Source organism: Chamaea fasciata, unplaced genomic scaffold (assembly GCF_029207755.1).
Source record: "Chamaea fasciata isolate MVZ Bird 193981 ecotype frontalis unplaced genomic scaffold, bChaFas1.0.hap1 SCAF_9, whole genome shotgun sequence".
Lineage (NCBI taxonomy): Eukaryota > Metazoa > Chordata > Aves > Passeriformes > Sylviidae > Chamaea > Chamaea fasciata.
This window is the reverse complement of record NW_027094094.1, coordinates 21,189,147-21,214,277: the sequence shown is the minus strand read 5'-3', so window position 1 is coordinate 21,214,277 and position 25,131 is coordinate 21,189,147. Positions and strand designations below refer to the sequence as shown.

Here is a 25,131-nt window from a genome sequence, read left to right as displayed (position 1 = left end):
GTACTGTACAAACAGCATTCTGCAATTGGACAGGTGCGGAGGGAAGAGAGGGCACGCACAGTTTACTGCACTGCTATATTCTATCAAGAAATGTACTTATTATCGAATTTATAAAGCCAACAACTGGAGTAGAGTTCTGCAGTTCCATTTTTGATCAATTGCTGTTAGACACAACGCATGGCCTGGCATCTTTTCAGGTTCACAGTACAATATCACAGTGTCACATTACAAGGGACATAAATATTTGGTTCCATAGACTCCTCTCTGATTCAGTTTTGACTGCTAATCACTGGGGCAGGCAGAAGAATCAGGACGGATTAGGAGGGCAGTGGGGGGCACAGGGTAGCGAACTACGGCAAACAAAATCAGTGTCTGCAGCCTCCTAAACTTTAAATCTGGTGTCAGACTACTCTGTGCATTCTTTTTGAATAAACATTAGTATTATATCATTCAGTAGGTTTAGCCAAAACATAACAATATAAAACCAGTCCATGTTTACCCTATTCACTTAATCTGTTGTCTGTATATACTCTATGCCAGGTCTACTTACTTTACTGTCTTTATTATTCATAACAAAGAAAACAGTTATGGTGAAAATAAGACAGAGCCTACTTTCATTCAAATGGCATCAACTACGTAACCACATAAACATTAATTTTGGCATCCAGAGGTTTATATCTTAACTGCCACTTCACAGTCTATAGTATGCTCAGGTGTGTCAAGGCCAGGTCATTGGTATCAGACAGACATGCACAGCCTACTTCACATACATGGCATTTCAATAATTTCCACTTCTCTAAAACCTACTGTGGAAATCACTGAGCCAAAGTGATCATAGCATCTCACAATTCCACTCTTAGACAATTAACCATTTTAAAGCTCTCCAATTAACCTCCCACATGCCCTCAGTGTTCATTCTAGACGCTGTGTCACCTTACACAAAATAAATTCCAAGTCCCCAAAGTCAGGCAAAGCAGGACCCATTCAAATCTCCCCTTTGTCTACTTTCCTCCACTAGCCAGGATCTCTGCTCTGTCCCTCCTGGAGCTAAGGATTTGTCTTCCATTCAGCCATCTATTTCCCACAACTTTCATTGTCTGAAAGTGGATGCTACAGCAGGGAAACTTCTAATCAAAGGGTCAGTTCCTGCAGTTAATTTTCATCCAGGGACACCATACATACCTGCATTTTACTCTCCTTCCATTCTGTGCAATTATTCTATAGACACTATTTGAGCAGGTGAAGATTAGAGGCTTGAAAACATAAGTTCCATCATTTATGGCAAAAGCATGACATGGATTGCTACAATTTAAACTTTTCTACAATGTTCATTCAACTGTAATCACAAGATGGGAAATAAAATCTCTAAATTAAAGATGATGGGCTTCCAGAGTCTGTAGGGCACCTTCTGAGTACAGATTCTGCTGCTCGAACTCCTCTGTGATGATTTGTTATGAAGTGAACTGCTGCCAAGTAAAAACCAGGCTAACACTGCCAAAATAATGGGAAAAAAACATCTCCTACAGAAGACAATCTGCCTAGGTGCCAGTGGTCAGAGGGTGCAGTTCTTTGTGCCCCTCACTTCTACCACACAACAAAGACACCTCCAGGTAGAATGTGTTATCAAATCTTTCAGCTTACATGAAGTTTGCTTTTTGTAAAACCTCTAGGTTATACAAAAATTGAATCGCGGATTCCAGACAAGGTACAACACATGAAAAGACACATGGATCAGTATAACCATTAATATTCATGAATGTTTTAGGTTCTCCATGACCATAATCAATAGCCAATGAAGTTAATGAGATCTTTCCATTGATTTCAAAAGACGCAGGGTTGAGCCTCACAGACAACAACATGGCATTCTCTCAAGCACTCCAGCTGATAACATACACTTTGATAGTTTGCCTCTTCCCATCCAGAATTTCAGGAATAAACAAGAGATGCTATCTCATTTCAAACTGGTTTTGCGGAATGAGCAATACACCGTTATAAAGGTCCATATGAAGCATTTAGTATCTTTAATCGAAGAGCAGTCAAGGCCACAGTAGTTACCCACATTGTTAATGCCAGTATGAGATCCATAAACAAGACAACTGTTATTCATTTAAAGAAACACAAAAAAGGCCTGAATGAATCCTCCCAAAAGGCTGAGATTTTGTTTTGTTTTAACTCTGGGCTCTGGAAAGCAGTGATTCTAACTCTTATGTCTTCGAACATATGTAAGCCCATCCAATAGATATAAACATTGATAAGTGGAGTTTTTAGTTCAAACTGGCCTTGACCTTGGGCAGTGCGATGTTATCTGAAAACCATTAATGGTCTGAAACTAAAGGAAAAGCTCATTAATAAAAGCAAAACCTTACAAAGGTACAAAGGCAAGACAAAAAAAACAACAACCCCAAAACAACAAAAAGGGGAAGTTTTATTAAAACTATTGATCCTGACCTAGGGCACCACAGACATTGATCTTCCCACATCTCCACAGGAAAAAAAAAAGTTAAGCCAACAAATTATTGATCTATTATGAAACCTGCTGAACAAGCCATACATTTAATTTCTTACAATGAAAAAAATAATCACACCAAATTAGGATATAGAGAAAATCTATTTCTCAAAAATTATTGGTAAAAAAATACTATTGGATTAATTTCATAAAACAGACATCCTGTCAGTATGATTCAACCCTAAACGTCGCGAGGTGAGAAGTGTATGCACTTTAAACCTTTAAAGCACAGGCTTCAGATTTCAACTCATTAAGGCATATGTTTTCAAGGAGAAATGGCTAGTGTCCAATACAGAATATTACAGGAACATCGAGTGAATGTACTGAAAAGGACAATGGTGAACTTAAAACTTAAAGCATAAATTTAATTACAAGGGTCTAATTATCATTTTCTATGAAACAGAATACTATAGATTTGGATTTTCTTCAGTTTTTTCAAAAACCTAGAAAGATATATTTAGACTGACATAACATTGTAGAATTAGAAACAGTTGCCGAAAAACTGAAAGTCACCAGAATTCCATGTTTTGTGTACATGGAGATGGGTAGGTAGGTGTCATTTTCAGAAAACAGGGATAACCTTGACAAAGTTGCATCAATTACATGTATATATGAAAAGCACAATTTAAATTTGGAAGGCTGTTCCACTTCCAGTGCTTCCCAATTACTGATTCTGCTGTTTCACTATTCTTTTAGTTGAGTTCTATAATAAAATTGGTGGTTTCCAGCATATGAGATAACAGAGTTTGTTCCCCTTTCTGTGGCTCTGCCCCTGTATTCTTTGCTCTTTGTAGAATGCAGACATCATTCTACAGCATTATCAGCCAACGTTGAAGCTAATTCTATTCCAACTTTGGAACGAGAGTCTTTGTTCCCAGATGGAAATTCCAAACAAAGCGCCATGTTTTATGCCTCAAAGTGAGGCTCCACAGCAGCTTCAGCTACTTTGCAGATGTGGGGCCTCATCCTTGTTTCCTCCCACAGTAAATGCTGCACGCCCCCCTCCCGTGCTGGCACCAGCACTCACCTGGACACTGCGAGGGGCTGGTCCAGAGTGCTCAACACCTCCCCAGGCAGGTTTGTGTCAGTCTGGGCAGCATGAGGAACTGCCCCGTGTGGGTGGAGGAGTGCTGGCAGGGTGGGAGGAAAAGTAGGGGATGGAAATGTGTGTCCTAGGAGCCGTCAACCTCTGATTTTACTCTCAGTTTAAAACTGTCGTGGGCCAAGTCTCAGAATCTTGTGCTCTGAGGACAGAGCCATTCTAGCCATAGAACGTGCAAGGTGAACCCTCATTTCTTCCACGACTGCTCAGAAGAGTAGGGGCCTGCTTTGATAACCACAAGGCTCTACTACTACCATTCCCCCTTCTCAAGATTTGTGACATGCAGTTCTGTTGCTTCATGGTTTGAGCCAACAGAATAATAACGTACTGATGTAACAGTTTCTGAACAAATACCTCACAACTCACTCAGGTTGCAAGTAAAACAAAACCGGTTTTTATGTATTACAGCCATTACAGCAGACACCAGCAATTTATTATAAATTAATTCTGTGTGGGTGCTCTAATGAAGAAATAATATCAAAGGGAAGGTCTCATTTCTTAAAAAAAAAAAAAGGCAAAAAAAAAGCGGTCTAGAGGTACTTTCTTTCCAGAAAAAGAATGCATATTTGGGATTTAATGGCACCTGAATCAGTATCTTACTGTAAATTCACTCAATTTTGGTCTCCAGAGTGAAGCAAGAAAGGCCTCAAGTGATTTAAGAGGTGGCCTTACCAAAATCCCCCTGCCTAAGTCCAGTTTCAATGCTAACTGTGTGTACCTGCTCTGGGGTAGCACTTCCTGCTTTTATCCATCATTTCTGAGGGAGCTCTACAGTGCAGCAGGCATCATCTTCTTCTGAGATATGTAGATTCATTTGGGATAGTAAAAACAAGAGTTGAGTGTGAAGAAAGGCAAAAGTGTCCAAGATTAATGGGCTACAGAATTCTTTGTCAATCAATGTAAAAAAGGTGCCCATTTAAAAAACAATCTAGCTTTAAATACACAATGATGGGGTCTAAACCACAAATTACCACACCACAAAGGAAATTTGAAGTTATAGCAGATAATTCTATGAAAATGTCAGATCAATCATAAGTGGCAGCCAGAAAAGCAAGTAAACTGTTAGGAACTATTAAGAGAGGAATACAGAATGAAGAAAACAACAAAATTGAGCCACTTTGTAAATTCCTCAGGAACTTGCAAGTTGAACATTCTGGTCTCCCATTCACAAAGACTAAGCAGACCTGCAAAAGGGTGCAGTGAAGGGTGGCTCAGAGTGTCAGAATTATGGATCAAACACAAAACAAGTAAGCAGAATACGAAAAGAGTAGTGGAAAAAAGACTAGGGCAGGGGAGATAAGCAAGAGTTCTTCAAACTCAAAAGTAAAAAGACATTGTACATGGAATGATTATGGACTGGCTGTGCAATACAAGCAGTTGGAGGCAGCCAGGAACACTCCTAAGTGTCTGAATCTGAACAACTAGGGGGATGTATTTCTTTATATAACACAGACTCTCTGACACTCATTATCACTAGACATGTATAATAAAATCCTATTCTGGCCTATTAAGCACACAGACAACATCTCTAGTTCATAAATCCCCAGGCAACATTTTGCTGGAGCGTAACATAGAACTGTAACTCCAGATTTGCTCTGGTTTTGTCCTCTTTTCCAAGTTCCCACTGTTGTACACTTGCAAACATCACAATAGAGACAGACCTTTGCTCCTGCTTCTACTCTTTCACTCTGTATTGCCACTCCAATATAATAAACTTTCTACTACCTAAGCAGTGAATTTTGCTATTAATAGTTATGTCTCCAAGAATCTTTTTTAGAATTACAGTATAAAAACTGAATTCCTAAATCTATCTGTATCTGAGAAACAAATACAGAAACTCTTCCATGGAAGAATAAATACAGCATAATTCTAAGGAATGGAGTAGGAGCCCATATTTATTGTTCTTTAACAAACATGCATTTTCCCACAGCTTAAAGGGGTAATCTTTCCTCAAAATTGTAGAATGGAAACTCATTGTAGCGCCTAAAATTGGAGCTAGGTTTGATATTCCTTACTACAAGTGATTATACATGAAAGAGATTTCTCATCTTCGCTCTCAGTTTCTGGGCTAAATTGGTGTATTGACACAGTAGACTAGAGAAGACATTCTTTTCTTAAATCAATATGAAATTATTGAAACACACACATGTGCCTATTTACATATGTGTACACACATTCTTTGAGGTGAAACAGTTGATACACTTTTAAGTCCAGTCAAGTTACCTGTCTCCAGGAATTCAGGTTTTAATAATGTGCTTCATCTGTGTAATAAAATGCTCAGTCTTCCTCTCCCATGCAGCATAAAAGCATGAACGGTCTCAGTTACAAAAAGGTATTACCGGCTTTGCTATTCATTAATCCCTATCAACAAATGTTATTTTTTAATTTAGATTTTGTGGTTTCCTAAGACACAAATAAACTGATTATTTTGGGCTTTCTGCCTCACTTGTTAAGCCATTAGGGGACTAAAATGTCCTTTTTTTCCTAAATCCACTTTTTGATTTGAAATTTTCCTTTCTATTTGTGAATATAAATGGATAGGGAAGGGTGAAAGTGTGCAATTGTGTGAAAAAGAGAGCACGTGGTAATAAAACTCAGCTACTGTTTCCCTGGGTCCAAGGCACTACTCTGGTTTGTTTAAATGCATAGGAAGCCTAGTCGATAAAAAAGGGATAGTCAAGGTTTTCCTGTCTGAAAGGCCAAGCATGAAAGCTGAAAGCAGGAAAAAAACCCCATCTTTTCTTGCTCCTTGGAGAAGAACACATTACAGTCAGTAACTTACAGAAGAGGAGCTGCAAACAGACCCACCATAAAATGTCAGCACTGTCAATAGTATTAAATTCTTGTATGTTTTATAGACAGGCTTACAGGGTAACACGTTGGTCTGTGATTGCAGCACAACCTGACAAAGAAAACCTACTGACCTCTGTTTAGAGTGAGCTTTATGCTTGAACATCAGCCCTCTTTATTCCCCTCAAAAAGCACACCTCATCATGCTATTATGATCTAAGAATGGCTCTTAAAATCTCTCATTTCCACAAATGTGATAAACCTTCTTAAAGAAAGGGTTTAAAAAATCTCCCAAAATACTTAAGATCTAACATATACTTAACAAGTAAAGGGAGTTTCATAATTCACAAAGCAATATAATTTAAAATTCTATTTTGATTTAGATCAGGTTTTAGAACTGTTCAAACATAGAAACTTCTAATTTACGACCATATCTGCATATATTACCCTAAGAAAAGTTGTACTGGGTGACACCAACACCCAAATAGCTCAGCCTTCTGTTTCTGATAGCATGTAGAGGCAAATGCCTACTGTGGCTTCAATAGCCTAGTAGGCAGCCTCTAAAATTTGGTAACATTGCAATTTTATTGTGACATATTAACTTGGCTACACGGCACTGACTTTAATTTATGGACGAGATCAAACAACAGTGATAACACATAGAAATCTACAAAACTATCTCTGCATGCACTATGTGGTAGGTGCACTAACGATGTTTTAAGACGAACCTCTCTCTTTTTATCACCTTTGCCAGGACTGCTGATAGATTCCCTGAAATATCTCAAGTAATGTATCCCAAAAAATGAAGATTTAAGTGGTTAGAAAGCTTGACCTGAGCTGGCTTTAATGCTTGAATCCTTAGAAAAATCCATTTTTACTGCCATAGTCTAGCAAATGAGGTTATTACAAACATGCCCTTAAATAGAGGTGGTCCTGCAAACATCAGGGGGAAAAAAGAATGGAAAATTCTCTGTTCACCCCTGAACATGCCAGATTTCATCATTCATAACTTGAAAAATGCTGAAGTGATTTTCCTTAAATTTGGATTGTTTTTCTTTCCTCTATTAAAGCTATAAAACAAGCCAAGTTTAAAGTTTGTAGCTTCAGCTGTTCTTGAATTATGCAAATATTTCAATATAAAAGCATTTTCCACTGCTGAACTGATTTTGCTCAGACTTTCTGAAGATTTCCCTTTGGGCCAACACCAGTCATAAAATGTATCTGACTAAAAGTAATTTGTTTAAAACTGTTATGAGCAACTCTGTAAAAGGGACAGCTTTCACAGCGTATGATTCTGACAAACATTAGAGCACACATATAGATAGGACATATATGTTCCTGCCAGAGCTTGTGATTTTTGGTCCATTTCTTAAAAGCTCCAGCTGCTGAAATCAGGAGACTGTACATGTTCATTAACTTCCCCTGCTCTCCCTGACTGTGTATTTCTTGTGGTTACAAAAGAAAGTCTTGAACTGTCAAATGTATCCTATAAGCTTACTCAAACCTCAACACTTAGTCAAATCCTGAATCTCAGGCCTGCTAAGAGGGATATCCTGGAACAAAGTTGTGGTAGTGGGATCAGAGTCTTGATAGCCAAGTAAATCCCAGAACAGCTGAGGAGCATCCACACAAGAAATTAAACCAATACTGTTCCTCAAATACTTTAAGCAAGTCCATAGATCCCATTTTCAGTTCCCAGTCCCCTTCCCTAAGCATAATCCTCTGTGCTCAAAGGTTTTGTCACAGGTGTCTCTCACAGGCTGGTTTTCCCGAGAGAGTTGTATTAAAATTCAGTCAAGTTGGGGATTAATGATAGAGAAAATCACAATCTTTTTGGCCATGCACGTTCTTAAGGTCCCTGAGAAGATCCAACACCTCCAAGTTTTTCAGTAGAAAGACAAAATTCAACAACCCCAAAAAATGCACCTCTGGCTGCCCAGAGAGGTTGCATATATTCCCAGCCCTAGGAATGTTCAAGGTCAGGCTGGACAGGGCTTTGAGCAACCTGTTCTAGCTGGAGATGTCCTTCTGCATTGTGGGGGGTAGGAGCAGGTGACCTTCCAACCCAAACCATTCTACAATTCTATGACATGGTGAGGAAAACCTCACACCACTATCATTTGCTTGTGCTCAGTGGAGTCTTATTAGGAGACAGTTAATTTAGTCAACACTTCATCTGCCACAGCTCCTGTATGCCAATCCTAAACACTCCTTTCCTTCCCTCTAAAACACACTGATCACACTCAGCTTGAATTTGAGCTTGCCTCTTCCTCGCAATGACAGAGAACAGGAAGGAAGGGCAGAGAAAAGGGGCCTTGGGGCTGGAGTACTGTGACAGAGCAGATATGAACAGACAGCAGAAAGACCCAACGCACTCCATGATAAATACAGAGAAATTTTTCCTCTGAAAACACAAATAATTCCGACAGCCAAAGAAAGTGGACTGACAAACAGGAATGGCCTAGATTGAGACTGCTGATGCAGTTTTTGCTTCTTACTGTTTCCATGATCTGCTCCAGCTGCATGGACCTCTGAGCTGTCTGTCAATCCATACCTGACTGCCTACAGCTTGTGGTCTGTTTGAGGGGAGCCACCAGTATTTTTTGCTGACCTTAAAACAATGTTGTATAAATGGCAGCAATTCATAAGATGACTCAAAATCTCTGCAGTGTGGCTAGGCCAGATTTTTGGAGGAAGATGTTGTCTCAGTCTAAGCTCTCTCTCATATGCCATATGCAAGAACTATATTCTCCAATCTGTTTGGTCAATCTTTTGGAAATTAGCTGTGCTTCTCTGCCCTATGTTCCGCTCCTAAAATACCTGTTGATGCTTCCATTCTCTGGAATGTCCAGGAATCAAGACTGTTGCCACAGTCCCCTCCACACGTAATGACCAGCTCTATCTGGCCCTCTTTGTATCACACACACCTCTACCCTGCCCTAGAAAGTCTATGTCAAATTTTCAGCATGTATCATTCTGTGGCCTTTCATGAATGGCCTGGAAATCTGACACAACCCCTTTTATCCATCTTATTTCCTCTTCTTACAGCCAGAACTGTATGCAAGCATATCCCCTCATTATTTCCACAACCTGATCCTCATCTGACTTACACATAACTCTTCCATGAGGTGCACCCTCCTCTTGCAACCCAACCCCTTGGCTGCCTTGGCTTGGAACATCCTTACGAGAGCCTTTGACAGAGCAAAGAGAGCTCTGTTACAGACGTCCTCACAGCCTCTGTGCTGCCTGTCTCATTTCCCATGCATGGGGGCAGGGGGAAAGGGAAGGAGGATGGGGGCGGCCATCTGGCTGTGACTCTTCTCAGAGCGCAGCCTGATCCAAGCCAGACACGGTTGGCCCTCCTGGTTGCCAGGGCACTGCTGACTCATATCTGACTCATATCCACCTTGCCACTGGCCAGTCCCTTTCCACAGCGCTTCTCTCCAGCCTCTCCTTCCCCGGTCTGTACACACAGCCAGGGCTGCCCCATCCCAGGTGCAGAATCCAGCACTTGTCCTTGTTAAACTTCATGCGGTTGGTAATTGCCCATTTCTCTAATCTATCAAGGTCTCTCTGCAATCTGTCGAGGGCTCTGCATAAATATGTTGTTCAATATAATAAACATGTTGCTCTTATTACTGTTAACCTGGACAAAATATAAAGCAGAAGGTATGAACAAGCACACCCCAACCCGTAGCTGACTTTGCAAATACTATTTTAATCTAGGCACAAGCTCTTTGAGACTTTACCATTCCCTCGGAAAGGCAAGATAAACAAGCACACACAGCCTGCTCTTTCAAAAACTGTACTCTATGCATTAGAAAAAAAAGAAAACAATTTTATACTGGTAACTCCTAAATCTAGTAATTCTTTGAAAGATCATTTAAAAACTTTTATACTTTCCACTCCAGGTTTGAAATCTAGACCTAGTTATCTCTGAAATAAGTGTGTTAGCAGCACTCTATGCCATTCTGTGGCATCATCATATGCTAAATTAAGGGACACATTTTCCTTCTTTCATTATTATTTTAATGTGAGGAGGTGGGAAAAAGATGGTCCACACCAAAGGAAAAGGGGGAAAACAATAACAAATTGGTATGTCTTTCGAGAATTGCCCCACAGGCCAAACATTTTTATGTTCTTAATCATTATTAAATGACTTAACATGACACACAGAGCCTGGCGAATGATTGCATCCTGACACAAGAACGAATTACAAATGAAATGAAAGATCAAGCTGTATTAGAGGACTGCCTCTGGGAAATGAAAATCTTTAATTCTCTTTTATTATTGACATTTATTTGGCTGCCATGAATAACAACACAGCAAAGAGATTCAGCTATGCTTGTGCACTGAATAGCTTATCCCACGGCTCAAAACTGCCTTAACATTTATCATGTTTGCTTTTGTAGCTGACACCATTGCATACAGTCTCTATCCATCTCGCATTTATCATGCATATAAAGTGCATTCTCTAATTTAAGTTCATTTCATAGCGAACAAACAGCTAAGATTAGCAAGTGTCAGTCCTCAAATAAGCTCCCGGTTGTAAAAATATCAAAGAAGGGATTAATGGATTTGTTAACAACTCCAGTTTGAAGAATAAAAAAAGTACTCAGTGAAAATTAAATAAGAGCACAGGAGGGTTACATATAAGATTTAGGTTTACTACATTATTACCAGCTCATGTATAAAAACATTTTTATGCTGCTATTTTTCAGTCAACTGTACAACACTCAAGTGGAGTGCCTCCACATGGGCTGTTCACATTAGGCAGTAACTTCCTGGAAGGAACACTTCCATCATCATTCAGTGAGACACACATACCCAGCTCTCAGTGACTGGTTTCTATTTCTTTTAAAACAGTTTGTAGCTAACAAAACAGGGGAAGGAGAAAACGATTGAAGAAATCATTCAAACTGCTGCTAGGAATGATCTCTATAGCAGTGACATACCTGCTTAGCGCCTAGCTCTGAAGCCACAGTCTGAAGCCAATTCTGATTTTGAGGCAAATATCGTATGAGTAAGCACCAGTCCCTCAGGTGCAAAGCTTCCTCTACTTCACTTGATTTCCAGGGGAGGAATTCAGCCCAGCCTAATAACTTACCTTGTGAAGGAATGAACTACTAAAACGGCTTGCCACAGCACATGTTTTTAATAGCTTTATTTAGTCTAGAAGCATAGGTGGACAGAATTAAAGAGACTGTCAAAAGGTAGGCAGTCATGTCTATAATGCTTAAATCTGTGCATCGTACATCATCAATTTAGACAGCAGAAATTTCTTGTATCCCTGCTAGAACACCTTTTTCCCACGTACTCCTTTGAGAATTGAAGAGCAGACGGCTGAGAAAAGCTAAAGTGAGACTTTCTGCTCAAAGCAAAAAAAGCCTGGAAATTCACTTAGTACTGGATTTCACTTCCTCCTCTTTGCAAATGTTTAAATATACTACACTGTTGCACAGCTGTTCTCAGCAGGCACAGTGTATTCTTGTTTGCAGCAAAGATGGCTACACAGATAAAATCTCAAGTCATAAAAATCGGAGTAAAACCAACTGGATCAATATTTTAAATCTATGTTATAAAAATGTTCAGAACTAAATTCTCAGGCATTCTTGTGAAAAAATAGCTTCTTAAATTCAGACTCTTGAAAACATTAAAAGCATAAAAGATGAGAAACATGGAGTAACATCAAAAGGCAAATGCTCTGACTACCATTTAAAAATTGCAAAATCACAACTTGTAATTGATTTGCTGGAATATTTACTGTGAGCAACAATGGAGATTTGAAAAACATACCTGTAGCCAGTATAGTGTCATCTTTGCCTTGGGTGAAGACTACAATCCGCTGCCTTTTAGTGTTCACCTTCGGCAGTGCTTGTGTCTTCCGGGCTATCTCTTTAATGTCTTCAGTCTATTAAGAGATAGAAAGAAAATTCTTGTTACAGCATACTGGAGCGGTGGGAACTTCATTAGCAGATCAAAGATTTATTTTCTTAGGTATAAAATAGACTTTACTGTCAGTAGAGGAAGATTTTTAAAAGGAGGAATACTTCATTCTCCAAAGAGTTTGTGTAATACTATGAGATCATTGTTTCTAATCTTGATAACGATAGTTCAACTCCTCCAACCACTGCAAAACTGCAAAGCTAACAAAGGAATTAGAGAGCATTTCTTAATGAGCAATTAGTGGGATTCTTTAGACTGGATTCTAACCATACCTATCATAAAATTAAAAATTAAATTGGTAAGAGAGTACTTTGGATAAACTCCGAGCCTGATTTTCGCCCAATTTAGCCAGGTTTTATACTATTGTAATACCTCTGACTTCAGCACGCTTACAAACACTTTCTCTAACTTCCCTAAAGTAACTGGTCCCATCAAGCAAACTGTACACTGTACCCCTGAGACGGTGTGCAGCCCAGCTCCCACTAGCTGGTTGCATAATTGAGATAAAGGGGAAAACGTATATTCAGTGGGGCACAGAACACAACCAGTTTTCTTAAGGAAGGCTCATCTGCAAAAGTTTCAGAAATCTTTGCTTTAAAAGGATGTTGTAGTTCACTGTACATGTAGCTAGGAACAGAGAACCTGGCAGACTGAACCAAACCTCTCATTTGTCCAGTGTCTTACACACCAACGAGTTTGGAATGTTTAAACTAATGCAGTAAACTCTAACAACACCACTGGTCATTAGAATATTATAATTTCTATTCTCACAGTTGCCCTATGATCTGAAAGAAAAGGGTTTCAGTTTCTAATTGACTTAGTTTTCAAGCTAATCTATAATAGCTATTTCTGTTATTTGTATTAGCATGAAACCCTTTTATAATGCTATATGGGAAACTTTTGTTCTCAGATTTATCTCAAGTCAGTAAGTTCTACAAATTAACTTTGGTGCACGTTATCTATTTCTTGCCATAATTGACACACAGACACGCACACACACACATATATATACATATCTTCTATTTTTCTAACATTAGGAAAGGAGTACGTATGACTGTAATTATTCTCTGTGCTATTTACTGTGTCCCACTTTGCTCACATCTCTGTTAAATAACACTGTGTTTTTTCCCAGTTTCCTCTTTGTACAAGGAACTGTAGTGAAAGGCCCTAGCCTTGAATATATGAAAACATAATAATACTTTCTGCATTGCCTTGTGTACTGTTTGTTATGAATCCAACCTCACTTTTTAACACTATTACTATTACTCACAGAGAATATGCCTGGGTTATATATTTACCAGCACCCCTTTATGTGAAAATGCCTACTTCTTCTGCAACACTTTCAGCCTCCCTCTAATTTCTTCCCTAACTTGGGTAGTCAGTGAACCCATTGATTTATTTACATTTGGTAAACGTGGAAATAGTTTTCCTCTATTTATTAGTCTCTTCATCTCTTTTCAAAATTCCTTCATACTGTTCATTTCCATATATGATACTCTCACTTAGGTTATTTCTTCCTTCCTCCTGCTTAGACAGCTAATAAAGCTTTTAGAAGGCAATGTCTGCTAGCAGAGAAGAACTGAGGACAGTAACGGGGCCATCTTACCACTCATTCTCAGAGGGCAAAAAGTCTCTTAAAGATGCCAGAGAAAAAACCTGAAATAGTTGCTCTTCTGTTTTGAAATGTCTTTTTGAGAGGTTTATGAAGAGCAGGTATCAGCTGATGGCACAAGCTGTTGAATACAGGATGGATGGAGAATGCAGCCCTCCAGCTTGGTAATACATAGGCTCACCAAAGCCTTGCCATACAGAGGTTAACCACAATCCTGAACCATCTCAGGCCTTGGTAATTAAGAGATCCACAAACTAGAAACTGCAAAAAAGCATTGTGAAGATCAAAGGAAACAGGGGAGAGGTGTTTAGTTTTTGCTAAGTAGGAAGTGGCTGCTAGTGACTTTATTAGGCACATTTTCAGTGGAGTAAAACAGGCACAAAAATCAAAGAGCTTGAATATATTTGTACAATGTATTTACAGGCACGATGAATTTTAAAAGGAAAATTATGAAGTTATAATAGGAGAAAATGGCATGATCAAGTGATGATTTCTTCAGCTTAAGAAAGAATAAAGATTAACTTCGATGAAGAAAAGAGGGCCCTGAGGAAAGAGATTAGTGAAGACTGATGGTTAGGATGAAATAATGTAGACAGGGAAAAAAAGTAAAAAGCACATATGTTTTCAGGAAAAATTAAATATATAATAAGCATGTAACAGTGGAAGGAAAGTATTTAGGGTGAAAAGGTAATTTTTTTTTAAAATACAGAAATTTCAAGACAGAGAAATCTGGACACTTCGATCTGATTGTGTAGGCTTTAGAAATAACTGAATAGTGTCTTCTGTGAAAATTAACTTGACCATTTTTAGCCAAAATTACTTCCCATACTATTTTTTTCAAAGGAAGATAATAAAATAGAGCTTCAATGTGGGTATTGAGGAGGCTTTACCCTTCCACAGGTTTTTGTTTTTGGTTTTTTTTTGAAGGTACAACTGTGACATTTCACAATATGTGAATATTTACAGCTGAAGACTGCAGAAGTACTAATGCCCCTTACTTCGTTGTCAGGAAAACAGATGTCGCCATCTCCGATTTCTGTTCAGAATAAAAAGCCAAAATGTATAATATTTGTTTAGCAGAGATTTTTACCTGCCCATTTACAGAGTCTTTCTTACACGTCCTGTGCCTACAGACATGGTTGAATGATAAGATTGTACTGGTTTGTGGTCCTAAAGCCTCTACACACGCCCTGAATTCACAGGATACTCCCACATACCCAGTTATATACCTGAATCTGACTAAAGCATGATTTGCCTGTCAATGCTGCACCTGAAAAACCCCGTAAGTGGCATTCAATGCAGCATGTAAGTGGGATATATGCATGTGGAGAAAGCCTATCAGACACCCCAGGATCAGACAAAGGCATGCGGCAAACTGCACCCAGTTAGAACCGCTAGCAAATCGCGTCTCCGGATTTCTACCTCTGAACTGATACCCAACAGCTGGGACTGCCACAGCCCGGACCTAAAGGCATAAATCCTTTGAAACCAGTGGACTTGTGCAGTGCACCTCATTAACTTGAAGACCTAAAGCTGGTCCAGGGTAACAAAAGTCTCTAATATGGTTCCTCAGTGAATATGGACTTAGAGAAGACGACCTCTAACAAGAAAAGTTCTTTTGCATGGCAGCTGCTACTAACCCCTTAGACATTTACTCTTCCGTTCATTTCAGTTTACTCCTTCGGTTGACAGACAGAACTGAACCCTAAATTTCATGTTTAAAGCAGTCTTTTGTTTTCCTAATTTCTACTTCAAAGAAACAGGAAGTTACCTTTTTGTAAAAGCAAAACCTCATAAACCTTTGTTATTTGAAAATTACTAGAAGTGTCATTAAAATATACAGTATGCATATATGTACACTGTATATATAGAGTTTTAAAATGTTGTAAGACATGAAATTCACAAAAAAACCCCAATCCCACAGTGATGCTCAGGAAGAGACAACATCAGAAGTAATGCTCTATTTTTGATTATTACAGATAAGTGTTGGTCAGGGGATAAAGTGAAGGAAATAATGGTCTTCAAATATGATTGATTTTACAAAAATACTTTGTATTTCAGCAAAGTACAATGGAAAACTAACCGTGGGAATGGTGCAGAATAAAAATTAAAATTCCTTTGAATGGAATTTCCCTTGCAAAGAAAAAAACAGATTTGTGTCATGGAGGTGTTATTTCCTACCCATAACAAGATTCCATTTCTTCAAAAATGAAGTGTATTTTACGGAAGTTCTTTTAATTGTAACTTCTCCTTCTGTTTCCAAAACTGTTTCAGATACATTGAACTCATTCCATGTATAAAAGATGAATTTAGTATACAAAACTGTTGGAATTACTGAGGTAGAAAAAAAACCCCGTAAACAAACAAACAAACAAACAAACAGCTAAACAAAAGAAGCTAGTCATCAGCTGATTATCTATGCTAAAAGATTTCTGATTAAAAGATAAGAGTCTTTCCAGGTGGCAATTCAAATGCAGCCACCAGCAACTTTTAATCACTTCCATGAAAAACATCCTCTTGATTTTTGCCCTGGTCAATCAAGTCCTTTCCTTTAATTTGCCATGCTTTACCAGTTTTCTATTCTCAATATAAAAATCAAGCTTTTGAGAGTTGCTTGAAACTTTTCTTGGTTTTAATTGAAAGGCTAATTGAAGCTCTTTGAGTTTTTCATAAGATGCTTTCTTATCAGTGTGATAATTTTTTTTGCCTGCACAGCACAATAGGAAAACAAAACTGTGGACACTTATCAAGTTTTACTCATCTCTGTCAGCAAACTTGACATGTGAGTCGTTGTCAAGCAAGGGAGTAATAAGAGATAAGATCATAATCATTGTGCACTTTACTGATATGCTGTAATCAAATGTGGCAGATTTAGGATGTTCAGGAGGAACTGTGCTAAAATCTCTAAGCAAGCACTAATGGAAAGGTTAATATGATGGTAGTTAGCAGACACCAGCAAAAGCAGTTTGTCACTAGAGCTGAATTTAAACCAGGCACATTCAAAGTCTTTAGCTCAAGGGGGCAATAAAAATATAGAATGGGTAGACTTAATACACTACTTCCTTTCTTTTTATTGTCTAGCTACCAGAGGGTACCAATAATTTCTTATGCTTCATATTTTGGAGGCATCTGTGAAACTCATTCATTAGCATAAACTCAAAGTGTATTTTTATGCCTAACAATACAGATTATAGAAATGAAAATTGACAGTGATAAAAAGTCTTGATTTCTACAAAGCAGCCACGTGAATTTGGGAAACATAAAATGAAATGGGACAGCCCACAGTTTTAATAGCTAAAACAGTGATGGCACTGATGTACCTGCTGGTGTATGGTTCTAAAGAAATCTAAATTGCAGAACAAAAGCTGTCAGTCTTTCCCTCTTTTTTTGTATGCAACCAACCACACACAGAAGTGGCACATTCTGTAAGCGACGGGGTTTGAATTGCGCGGCTTCTATTATTTATGCAAAATGGGTGTTGAGCAGTCAAACTCCTCTCTATTCTTTTACACTGCAAACAAATCAATTAAGGTGGGTCTTATCCCAGTGAAAAAAACAACATGTAAAAGGATTTATGTGTGTTCGGTTCTGCAATTTAGATTTCAGTAAGATCACTTACTATCTGCAAAATTAGCACCAGCCTTGTCACATTAATTATAGTATTTAAAACCTGCCTGTTTGAATTGGTTAGAGACCAATAGCTGATGGCTCTCCAGATTAAGCTATCTGAATGTAGCCAATGGGAGGTACTAGTCAAATAAATACCTCGAGAAGACGAAATCAAAAGCTCTGAAAATCACTGTAAAATCAACAGTATTTACTTCAAGAAAGTAGAGCATCAGACATTTTTAGAGCTCAGATGGAAAACACCAACTCGAATATGTTTTGAAACACAATTTCCACACTACCTTTTCTAAAAAGCAGCTGTTTGTAGAAGCATGGTTTACGTTAATCAGTACCTAACAATTTTATATACAACCTTTCTAAAATTCATTTGCATAATGATAATCCGCATATGGCAGGGTTTAAGTTATTTAAGCGGTGTTATATTTCACTATTTAGTCCTGCTTCACCACTGCTTTAGCAGCGAATCCTTCTGGAGTGTAATGCAGCTAATGAGGTAGCTTTTTAACTGAACAAACTGACAGGTCCCATATCTGCAGAGGCAGCTTGAAACCGTGCCCAACCTCTCGGCTTCCCAAGAGGCTTTTCAAAATTCAATAAATAACATCTGTAGGCGATGTTGGGTGCAGACCTAGCAGAGTGCGTCATAACACTGAGCTGGCAGAACAAAGAAACCATGACGACTGCCAAGTTTCCATGGCAACCGCTGCGAGGCTTGGAGAGTATAATAGCACATCAATCATTGTCCAAAAGAACTTCATTATCAGCAAGAAAAAAACCTTTAGGATCTGTTTAGTGTGCAATTGTGGGTTAACTCACCTCAAAGCCTTGCTCTCTAGCAAAAGTGGCAGCTTCCTGAAATAATAAAAAAAGAACAGTTAATTATAAAGTGCTAGATAATGAAGAAATAACACATTTTGAAACTCATTCAGCCAGTTTTCCTTTTACATGATTATCTCAATATAGCCATATACAGTTATTCAATTCTGATGGTCGCACCAAAAGCGTCCCCCTCTTCCCTCAAGCCCAACAACAGTACAATGTCAACACATTTCACAAGTTCAAATAAAGAAGGCACAGTATGTTTTTTTCCAAGCGAGGAAAGTTACTTCTGCAGACAGGACTTGAACTAGGAAACATTCCTCTGACACATTTTTAATTGAAATTGTTTCCTATCTCCATTTATGTATGGCACTCCATGGGATACATGTTATCAAGCCATTTTAAAAAAATCATTTGTCATCTACAGTGCATTAGAAAACCAGGATCGCTAAATGTGTTCAGACCCTTGTGGTAGAATCAGATAAACGCTGAAAAATATTCTGATGTCTTAATCACTGCTTTAAGCAATTTAACTATGCTCTTTTCCTGAAAGAACAGAGGAAACATCATGGTATCAGAATGTCCTCATGACTTATTTATATTAATTGGTGCAATTTAAAAATCTGTTTTGAAATAAAAGCGACGGGATGGAAAACAATAGCAACATTTTTCCCTTACTCACTTTCTGTCTTAACATTGGAAATATTGCAGAAAACCGTTGAAGTCTTTATGTTTTAACTTGCATTCTTCCAGATTATCTTTGCCAAGTGATATTAATAGAGGGGTAATCTTGAGCCAAAATGGTGAGCTGATCTAACTAAACAGAAATAACTACCGTACCAAACCAATCCAGTGTGCCTACGAGAGGTTTTAGTGCTTCAGAAAACACATCGTTGTGGACCTACATGATCTGTCAATTTGGGGGCAATAGAAGAATTTGAAGTGGGTACAATTGATTATAACAACAGTAAGTTGAGGTTAATAAAAAGTGATAAGCTGAAAAGCACAACTCCTCAGGCTGCTTCACTGCAGAAACATAAGGCTGACCGGGTTACCCTTAGCTGATGTTGACAGAAAAACTGAATCATGGTGCTGACAATTGGGTGCGGGCAAGGTTAGCCACTTTGACAATTTACTTACAATTGAATCCCTTCTTGTACATCACACAGTCAATGACATTTGCTAGCCTGGCTGTCAAGAAGGAGTGTAGGGTTCAAAGATATCATGCAGTGTTTTCCTAAACCAGCATGTGATTAACAAAGCCTATGCTCGTATGAAAAAAGGAGCCTTGCAAGCTTCCACTCTGAAGTGATGCACTTACAATGAACTGCAACACAATCAAGAAAGCCTCAAATGAGACCGTGACACCGAAAAAAACCCCAAAAAACAAAAAAAGAGAGAAAAAAGGGAGTGATAAGGGGGAAGAGAAGAAGAAGATTGACTAAAAATTATGTCTTGTGGCCAGCCTCAGGTTTTTGGTCATGCAATTGAAATCGGAAGTTACACTGATCTGTCCTAAGGGATTTCTTTAAAATCCCAGTACAGCAGGACATTAACATCTGTGTTAAACTATTGTCTGGCCAGGAAATTGGACACCAGTACACAAAATAAAAACTGTTCCAGTGAAGTGGTGATTTCTTGTGTGGGAGACTTTGAGAGAATTCATCTTAATTTTCTGCACTGGGGCACCCATGCATAGCACATGTGTTTTGGAATACCTGGCCCTGCCACAAGAAAGGATAAACGATTGCACATTTGTTAAAAAGCATCCCGTCTTCAGATTCTCCTGTAAGAGCGTCATCTTTCAGCCTGGTGTGCTGCCCAGCTACATGAATAATGGCAGCCAGCATAAAATCATAGATTTTCCTGCAGTTGACCTCTAATCTAAGGGTGCCTGAACATGCCAAAGAACAACAGCAATCTTAATTTTCTTCTCTCCTATCAACTGAACCTCAGAACGACTCCTGAGCAGCTTGTTTCAGTAAGGATTGTGCCTACCGTCCCCTAAAAATCAGCCTCTCTCAGAATGAGATCCCTTCAAGAACTAAGGCCTTTCTGGGGGGGGAAAAAAAAAAAAAGCTCCAAACACGCATTTGGACTGTACAGTTTGGTGTTTGTGAAACGCTGAGAAATGTGAAGCAGGCTCTGACTGCCAGGGACAGTTCAAAGTAAATTAACCAGATAAAAGCGATGAGAACCTTTTAGTATCTATTCACAATAACAGTGAGAACAGGAAACAAGCAGAACCCATCTGTGCAGCCCTAGGGCACCTCATACTGAGCTTCACGTCTCTAATAAAGTAGTCAGGTTAAAGTCTAAGTGGATGTAACATGTGGAGACTGCTTGGGTTACAGCGGCCAGCCGGGGCGTTCCCTGATGCAGGTGATAATCAGTATGATAATCACTATATTTACAGGCTTTCCATTTTATATCTGACATTGAAAATCACGAAGAAGGAGGGATTAAGGAAATAAACAACCTACACAGAAGCTTTACCGCTCCCCAGAGAATGCAGCATTTTCATTCATGCGTGACATGCGACAACAGCAGAGCAAAAAAGCGACAGAACAGAATTTTCTTAGGAGGCATCATTTCACATCAGGAGTTCTTTCAGTTTTGATAAACTTTACACATTATTCATTCATTACTCCAACTCAGCGTTTTCGGAGCTGTTTTCTGATACTGCCTACAGAACATTTCATAAAACCCTCTCCCCACCTTATCACTGTTTCATACTAAATATATTAAAAACTCACACTCCTTTTTCTGTATAATCTTTTTATTAACTGTGACAGCAAATTTATTGTTGTACCACCTAAAGTAGAAATGAGATTTGTTTTTAGTTGTGAGATGTCATTTGGCTCATGCTGTTTGGGGGAAAAAAATCCTAAGTACACCCATGCTGACAAAACCTGTGTGCAACACTACTTAATGGGAGTAACACAATGTCACCAAAGTTAACACACACCGTCTCTTTGCACAATAGTGAGCAGTTTACACAGGAAAGCGAGATTAATTAAGGAGATAACAGTAAAAAAAACAACTTCCTTTAGTGCTGCCCTCGCTGTTCTGTTAGAATTTGCTTGCTAGCTGAAAACTATTTCCATTCTTGTACGTATTTTACTGCTGTTGGAGTCCCAGCTGAAAACTATTTCCATTCTTGCATGCATTTTATTGCTGTCTGAGCCCCAGCATTCAGTAAAAGGAACTGTTTATAATCTACACACAGGCTAATTTTAACGGGACTTGTTAAAATCCTGAGCCCTTTTATCAGCAGCAGTACAAACTATTTGTTTGTAAGTAAACAGAAACATACCCTCCAAACACAGAATCCATCAGCCTCTGCAATCCTAGGAGTAACATATAATCCTATGTTAGCCCCCTGTGTTGGAAAACTTTTATGATTATAGAGTTAAGATGGCTCAACTTCAATAACTGCATGTTCAGTTTGCCACAAGACACAGAAGGCCCACCATATATTGAATACGCTTGACACATCCAAATTCTTTCGTTGGTACCACGGTTTTATGATTACTTGATCAAATTACAGCCAAAATGGCAACAAAATGCACAGTGGGTTAAAATTAATTAATGTAGGCCAACATAAAACTCATGCAATTGCACTGAACAGCATTTAAAACCATGTATTGCCAAAATTAGCTGACAAAGGCTGTTTCAAAAACACCAGCAACATTATTATCTACAATATGCATTTTAACCTTTGTAGGGAAGAAAAAAGGAGCACTGAAAACTAAATTTGCATTTCATTGCTGAAATCAACATTATCTCATAAAGAAATGATAAAACAGCAGGACAGCAATGATACCCTTGCACACTGAATGCATTTCCCATAATTGCACAAAAAAGCAAATGCAGGGGACGCTGAAGATAATCCCTCCCCTGCCATCCCTCTTGGTAGGGAAAACATCTCACACAATAACCTCGACGCACACATTGCAGTACTACCCCCCGGATTTGATTTACTGTTTTTAATTGGGAGATTACTGATAGGTTTTGAGGGAGTTCCTACTTCATGAACTGTAAACTTCCTGTCTTGTCCAACATAGACCCTCTTCCCATTTTGAGGAATACCATCCTCTTTTCTCTGCACAGCAAGTCTGTGACACAGAGGGTTCAGCCCGGCCCATGAATCAATGCAACCTCAAGCCTGCACACACACAGAGCATGCAGAGGAAGGTCCTCGCAGCCCAGTGCAGAGCAGAATGCATAACAACAGAAAGAAATAAAAAAGCAAACTTGTGTGGACTCATTCAATGAGAAATAATAAATGACCAGAAGGATCATACAAGTCTCTGCATTTGATGGGACAATTCCTACTGGTAACAACCATGTTTGATTGTAATTTGAATAGTACTTCCACCACTATACCTCACAAGCCTTTCTAGACTGCTAAAATCTTCTAAAAATGACTCTTAAACATTTCCTTCCTTTCCTACATTTCAGAAGTATGGATTGTTAGTTTTCTGCTATTTACACTGTTTCCTTGAACACACTGAATGCTATGATTATCTCACTCAGGTAATTCCCTTTTTCTTCAGTACAATAATTTACTACCATTCATCTGACTCCTGAGTTCACCTCTAATCCTGGTATAAATTTGTGTTCTTTGTATCCTCCCCTGCTTTTCTACAGATTGTACTGTTTATTGCAATGAAGTTGCTTTCACAAATCTCTAACATTAAAAGCCTGTTATCTAAAAAGAATGGGCAACAACTGAAATAAACAAATGAAGACACAGGGTAGATCTTTGTAGAAGCGATGCCCACTGATACCTACAACATCATTCTGTAGAAGACAGACTCAAATAATCGAAGTTGGTTTAGACTGATAATCGCTTTTCCTAGAGGTAGATGCTGAAGATTCGTATTTCTGAAAAAAACATTTTTATTCATGATTTCCTAAAGGACACCAGACTTGTAAAACAAAAACCAAAACCAAACGAAAACAAAACCATTATTATTTGTCTCTCTGCACTATAAAGACATTTATTGTAATATATTACTAAGATTTGTCGTTCACCTTTCCTTAAGTAGGCACCTTTGTCCTTCTCTCTGTCTGTCCCTTCTTTCCCTGTCCCTAACAAGGAGCTATCTTATACAATTCTGTGTTTTCAGAGCTATACCCTTGTTTTATGTATGTCATAGGTACTGAGAACCTCTGATTTTAGTACCATCTGTTGTGCCCTGTAAATCTGAGTATGAGCCAAAAAAAAAGGATACTCTCTTTCATTAAAATCTCCCTTCTGATTTTCTTGGAAGATAAGTAATGAAGAATGAATTATCAGGATCACCATGTGCCCTCCTTTTGGTATTTCCTTCCTAAAAAACTTGCCACAGTGCAGGAGATAAGTTAGTTTTTAAAAAAGAGACCTAGTGAGCTGTGCCATGCCATGTTTTCTACTCTTCCAGCCTCAGGCCAGCTTATACTAAATATGACTCTGGAAACGGGGCCTAAGGCACAGAAAGGACAATGGATTTTCAATCCTTGCCTTTGAATCATAACAAAGATGTCATAAATATATCCACTAACTTCGCGGCAGAGTTGGTGGGATGTTCCATCAAATGCAGGTATTTAATGCAGCCCATGAATGTGTAGCAATATGATCTGCCTTTATACCACTTTTTCCTGTATATGATTCACAAAGCCAAACTAAGGCAAATCTGATTTTATTCCCTGTCCCAATTTTAGGAAAACAATAGATTCATATATATATATACACACAGAGAGAGATATCACAGCAAATCCACAGTTCTTAACACGCTGAATTAACAGCATACAAGAACTACGAGTACTTTCACACGGTGCAAATAGGGGTGATGTCAAAGCTGTGGTAATGATAATCATGACCTCCCTAAGGAATTAGAGGTAGATTCTGCTAAAGACTCTGCTGATCAGTTGAAACCATGATTTCAACAAATGGCTGCTATTATTCTGCTACTTAAAATGAATGGATGAAAAGTCTACAGGACACAGTTCCAGCTGGATCACTAACCTTCGGTGCCAACAGTACATTTATTGTAGCTAGTGGTAAAACACACATGTTCATCTTCATTCAGTGCTAAATCGCTATCAGTGGTTACTCAAAACACTGCAGATAGTCCCATCCAGCCTGTCATGTCATTGTAGTCTGACTTAGGCATTACTTTAAGGTCAACTCTAACTACATTTCACTGTGTAGAGGAAATATAAGCTCATATGCCTTTATTAAAAAATGGCCATTTATAAAGGCATTAAGGGCTCAAAGGTAAATGTAATTTCATGCTTTTCCTTTTTTCCTTTTCCTCAGAGATAGTTGCTTTAATACAGGTCATACAAGACTTTGAGAACAAAAGACAAAAGAACCACCCAGTATATTTTCTGAAACAAACGGTGAAATTCTGCTACAGCTGAGAAAGTTTGTGCTACACTTGGGGATGTGTGACTTGGGGATGTAATGCCTCAATATTATTTTTGTTTGACAACACAGAGGACTAATCCTTGATTCAGTCAGTAGTGTAAACCTGTTCATGTTTCAGAGAAGATCAGTAAAAGTGGTCAGAGAACGGACAGACCCCGAACACAGCTTGAGAATCAACACTGAGAGCCAGCAAGTATCCACCCCTCGCTGGTTATTACTGAAAAAAACACAGCTGGCATCAATTGGATGGGCAGATTATCACAAAGGAAGAACTGAGGGGTTTTTTACCGTACTTTCCTTTTCTTATGAGC

The 25,131-nt window shown here is 38.6% G+C and overlaps 1 protein-coding gene across 2 annotated transcripts in view; it reads right to left on the bottom strand.

Moving 5' to 3' along the window:
- ADK (adenosine kinase) overlaps positions 1 to 25,131 on the bottom strand; it is a 273,191-nt gene that overhangs the window by 29,497 nt on the left and 218,563 nt on the right. For both annotated transcript variants that reach the window (XM_066191457.1, XM_066191456.1), the window contains exons 8-9: positions 18,400 to 18,435; positions 12,195 to 12,309 (exon numbers count right to left, since the gene is read on the bottom strand). In XM_066191457.1, coding sequence (XP_066047554.1) covers positions 12,195 to 12,309; positions 18,400 to 18,435 — 151 coding nt within the window. The remainder of the gene's footprint in view (positions 1 to 12,194; positions 12,310 to 18,399; positions 18,436 to 25,131) is intronic.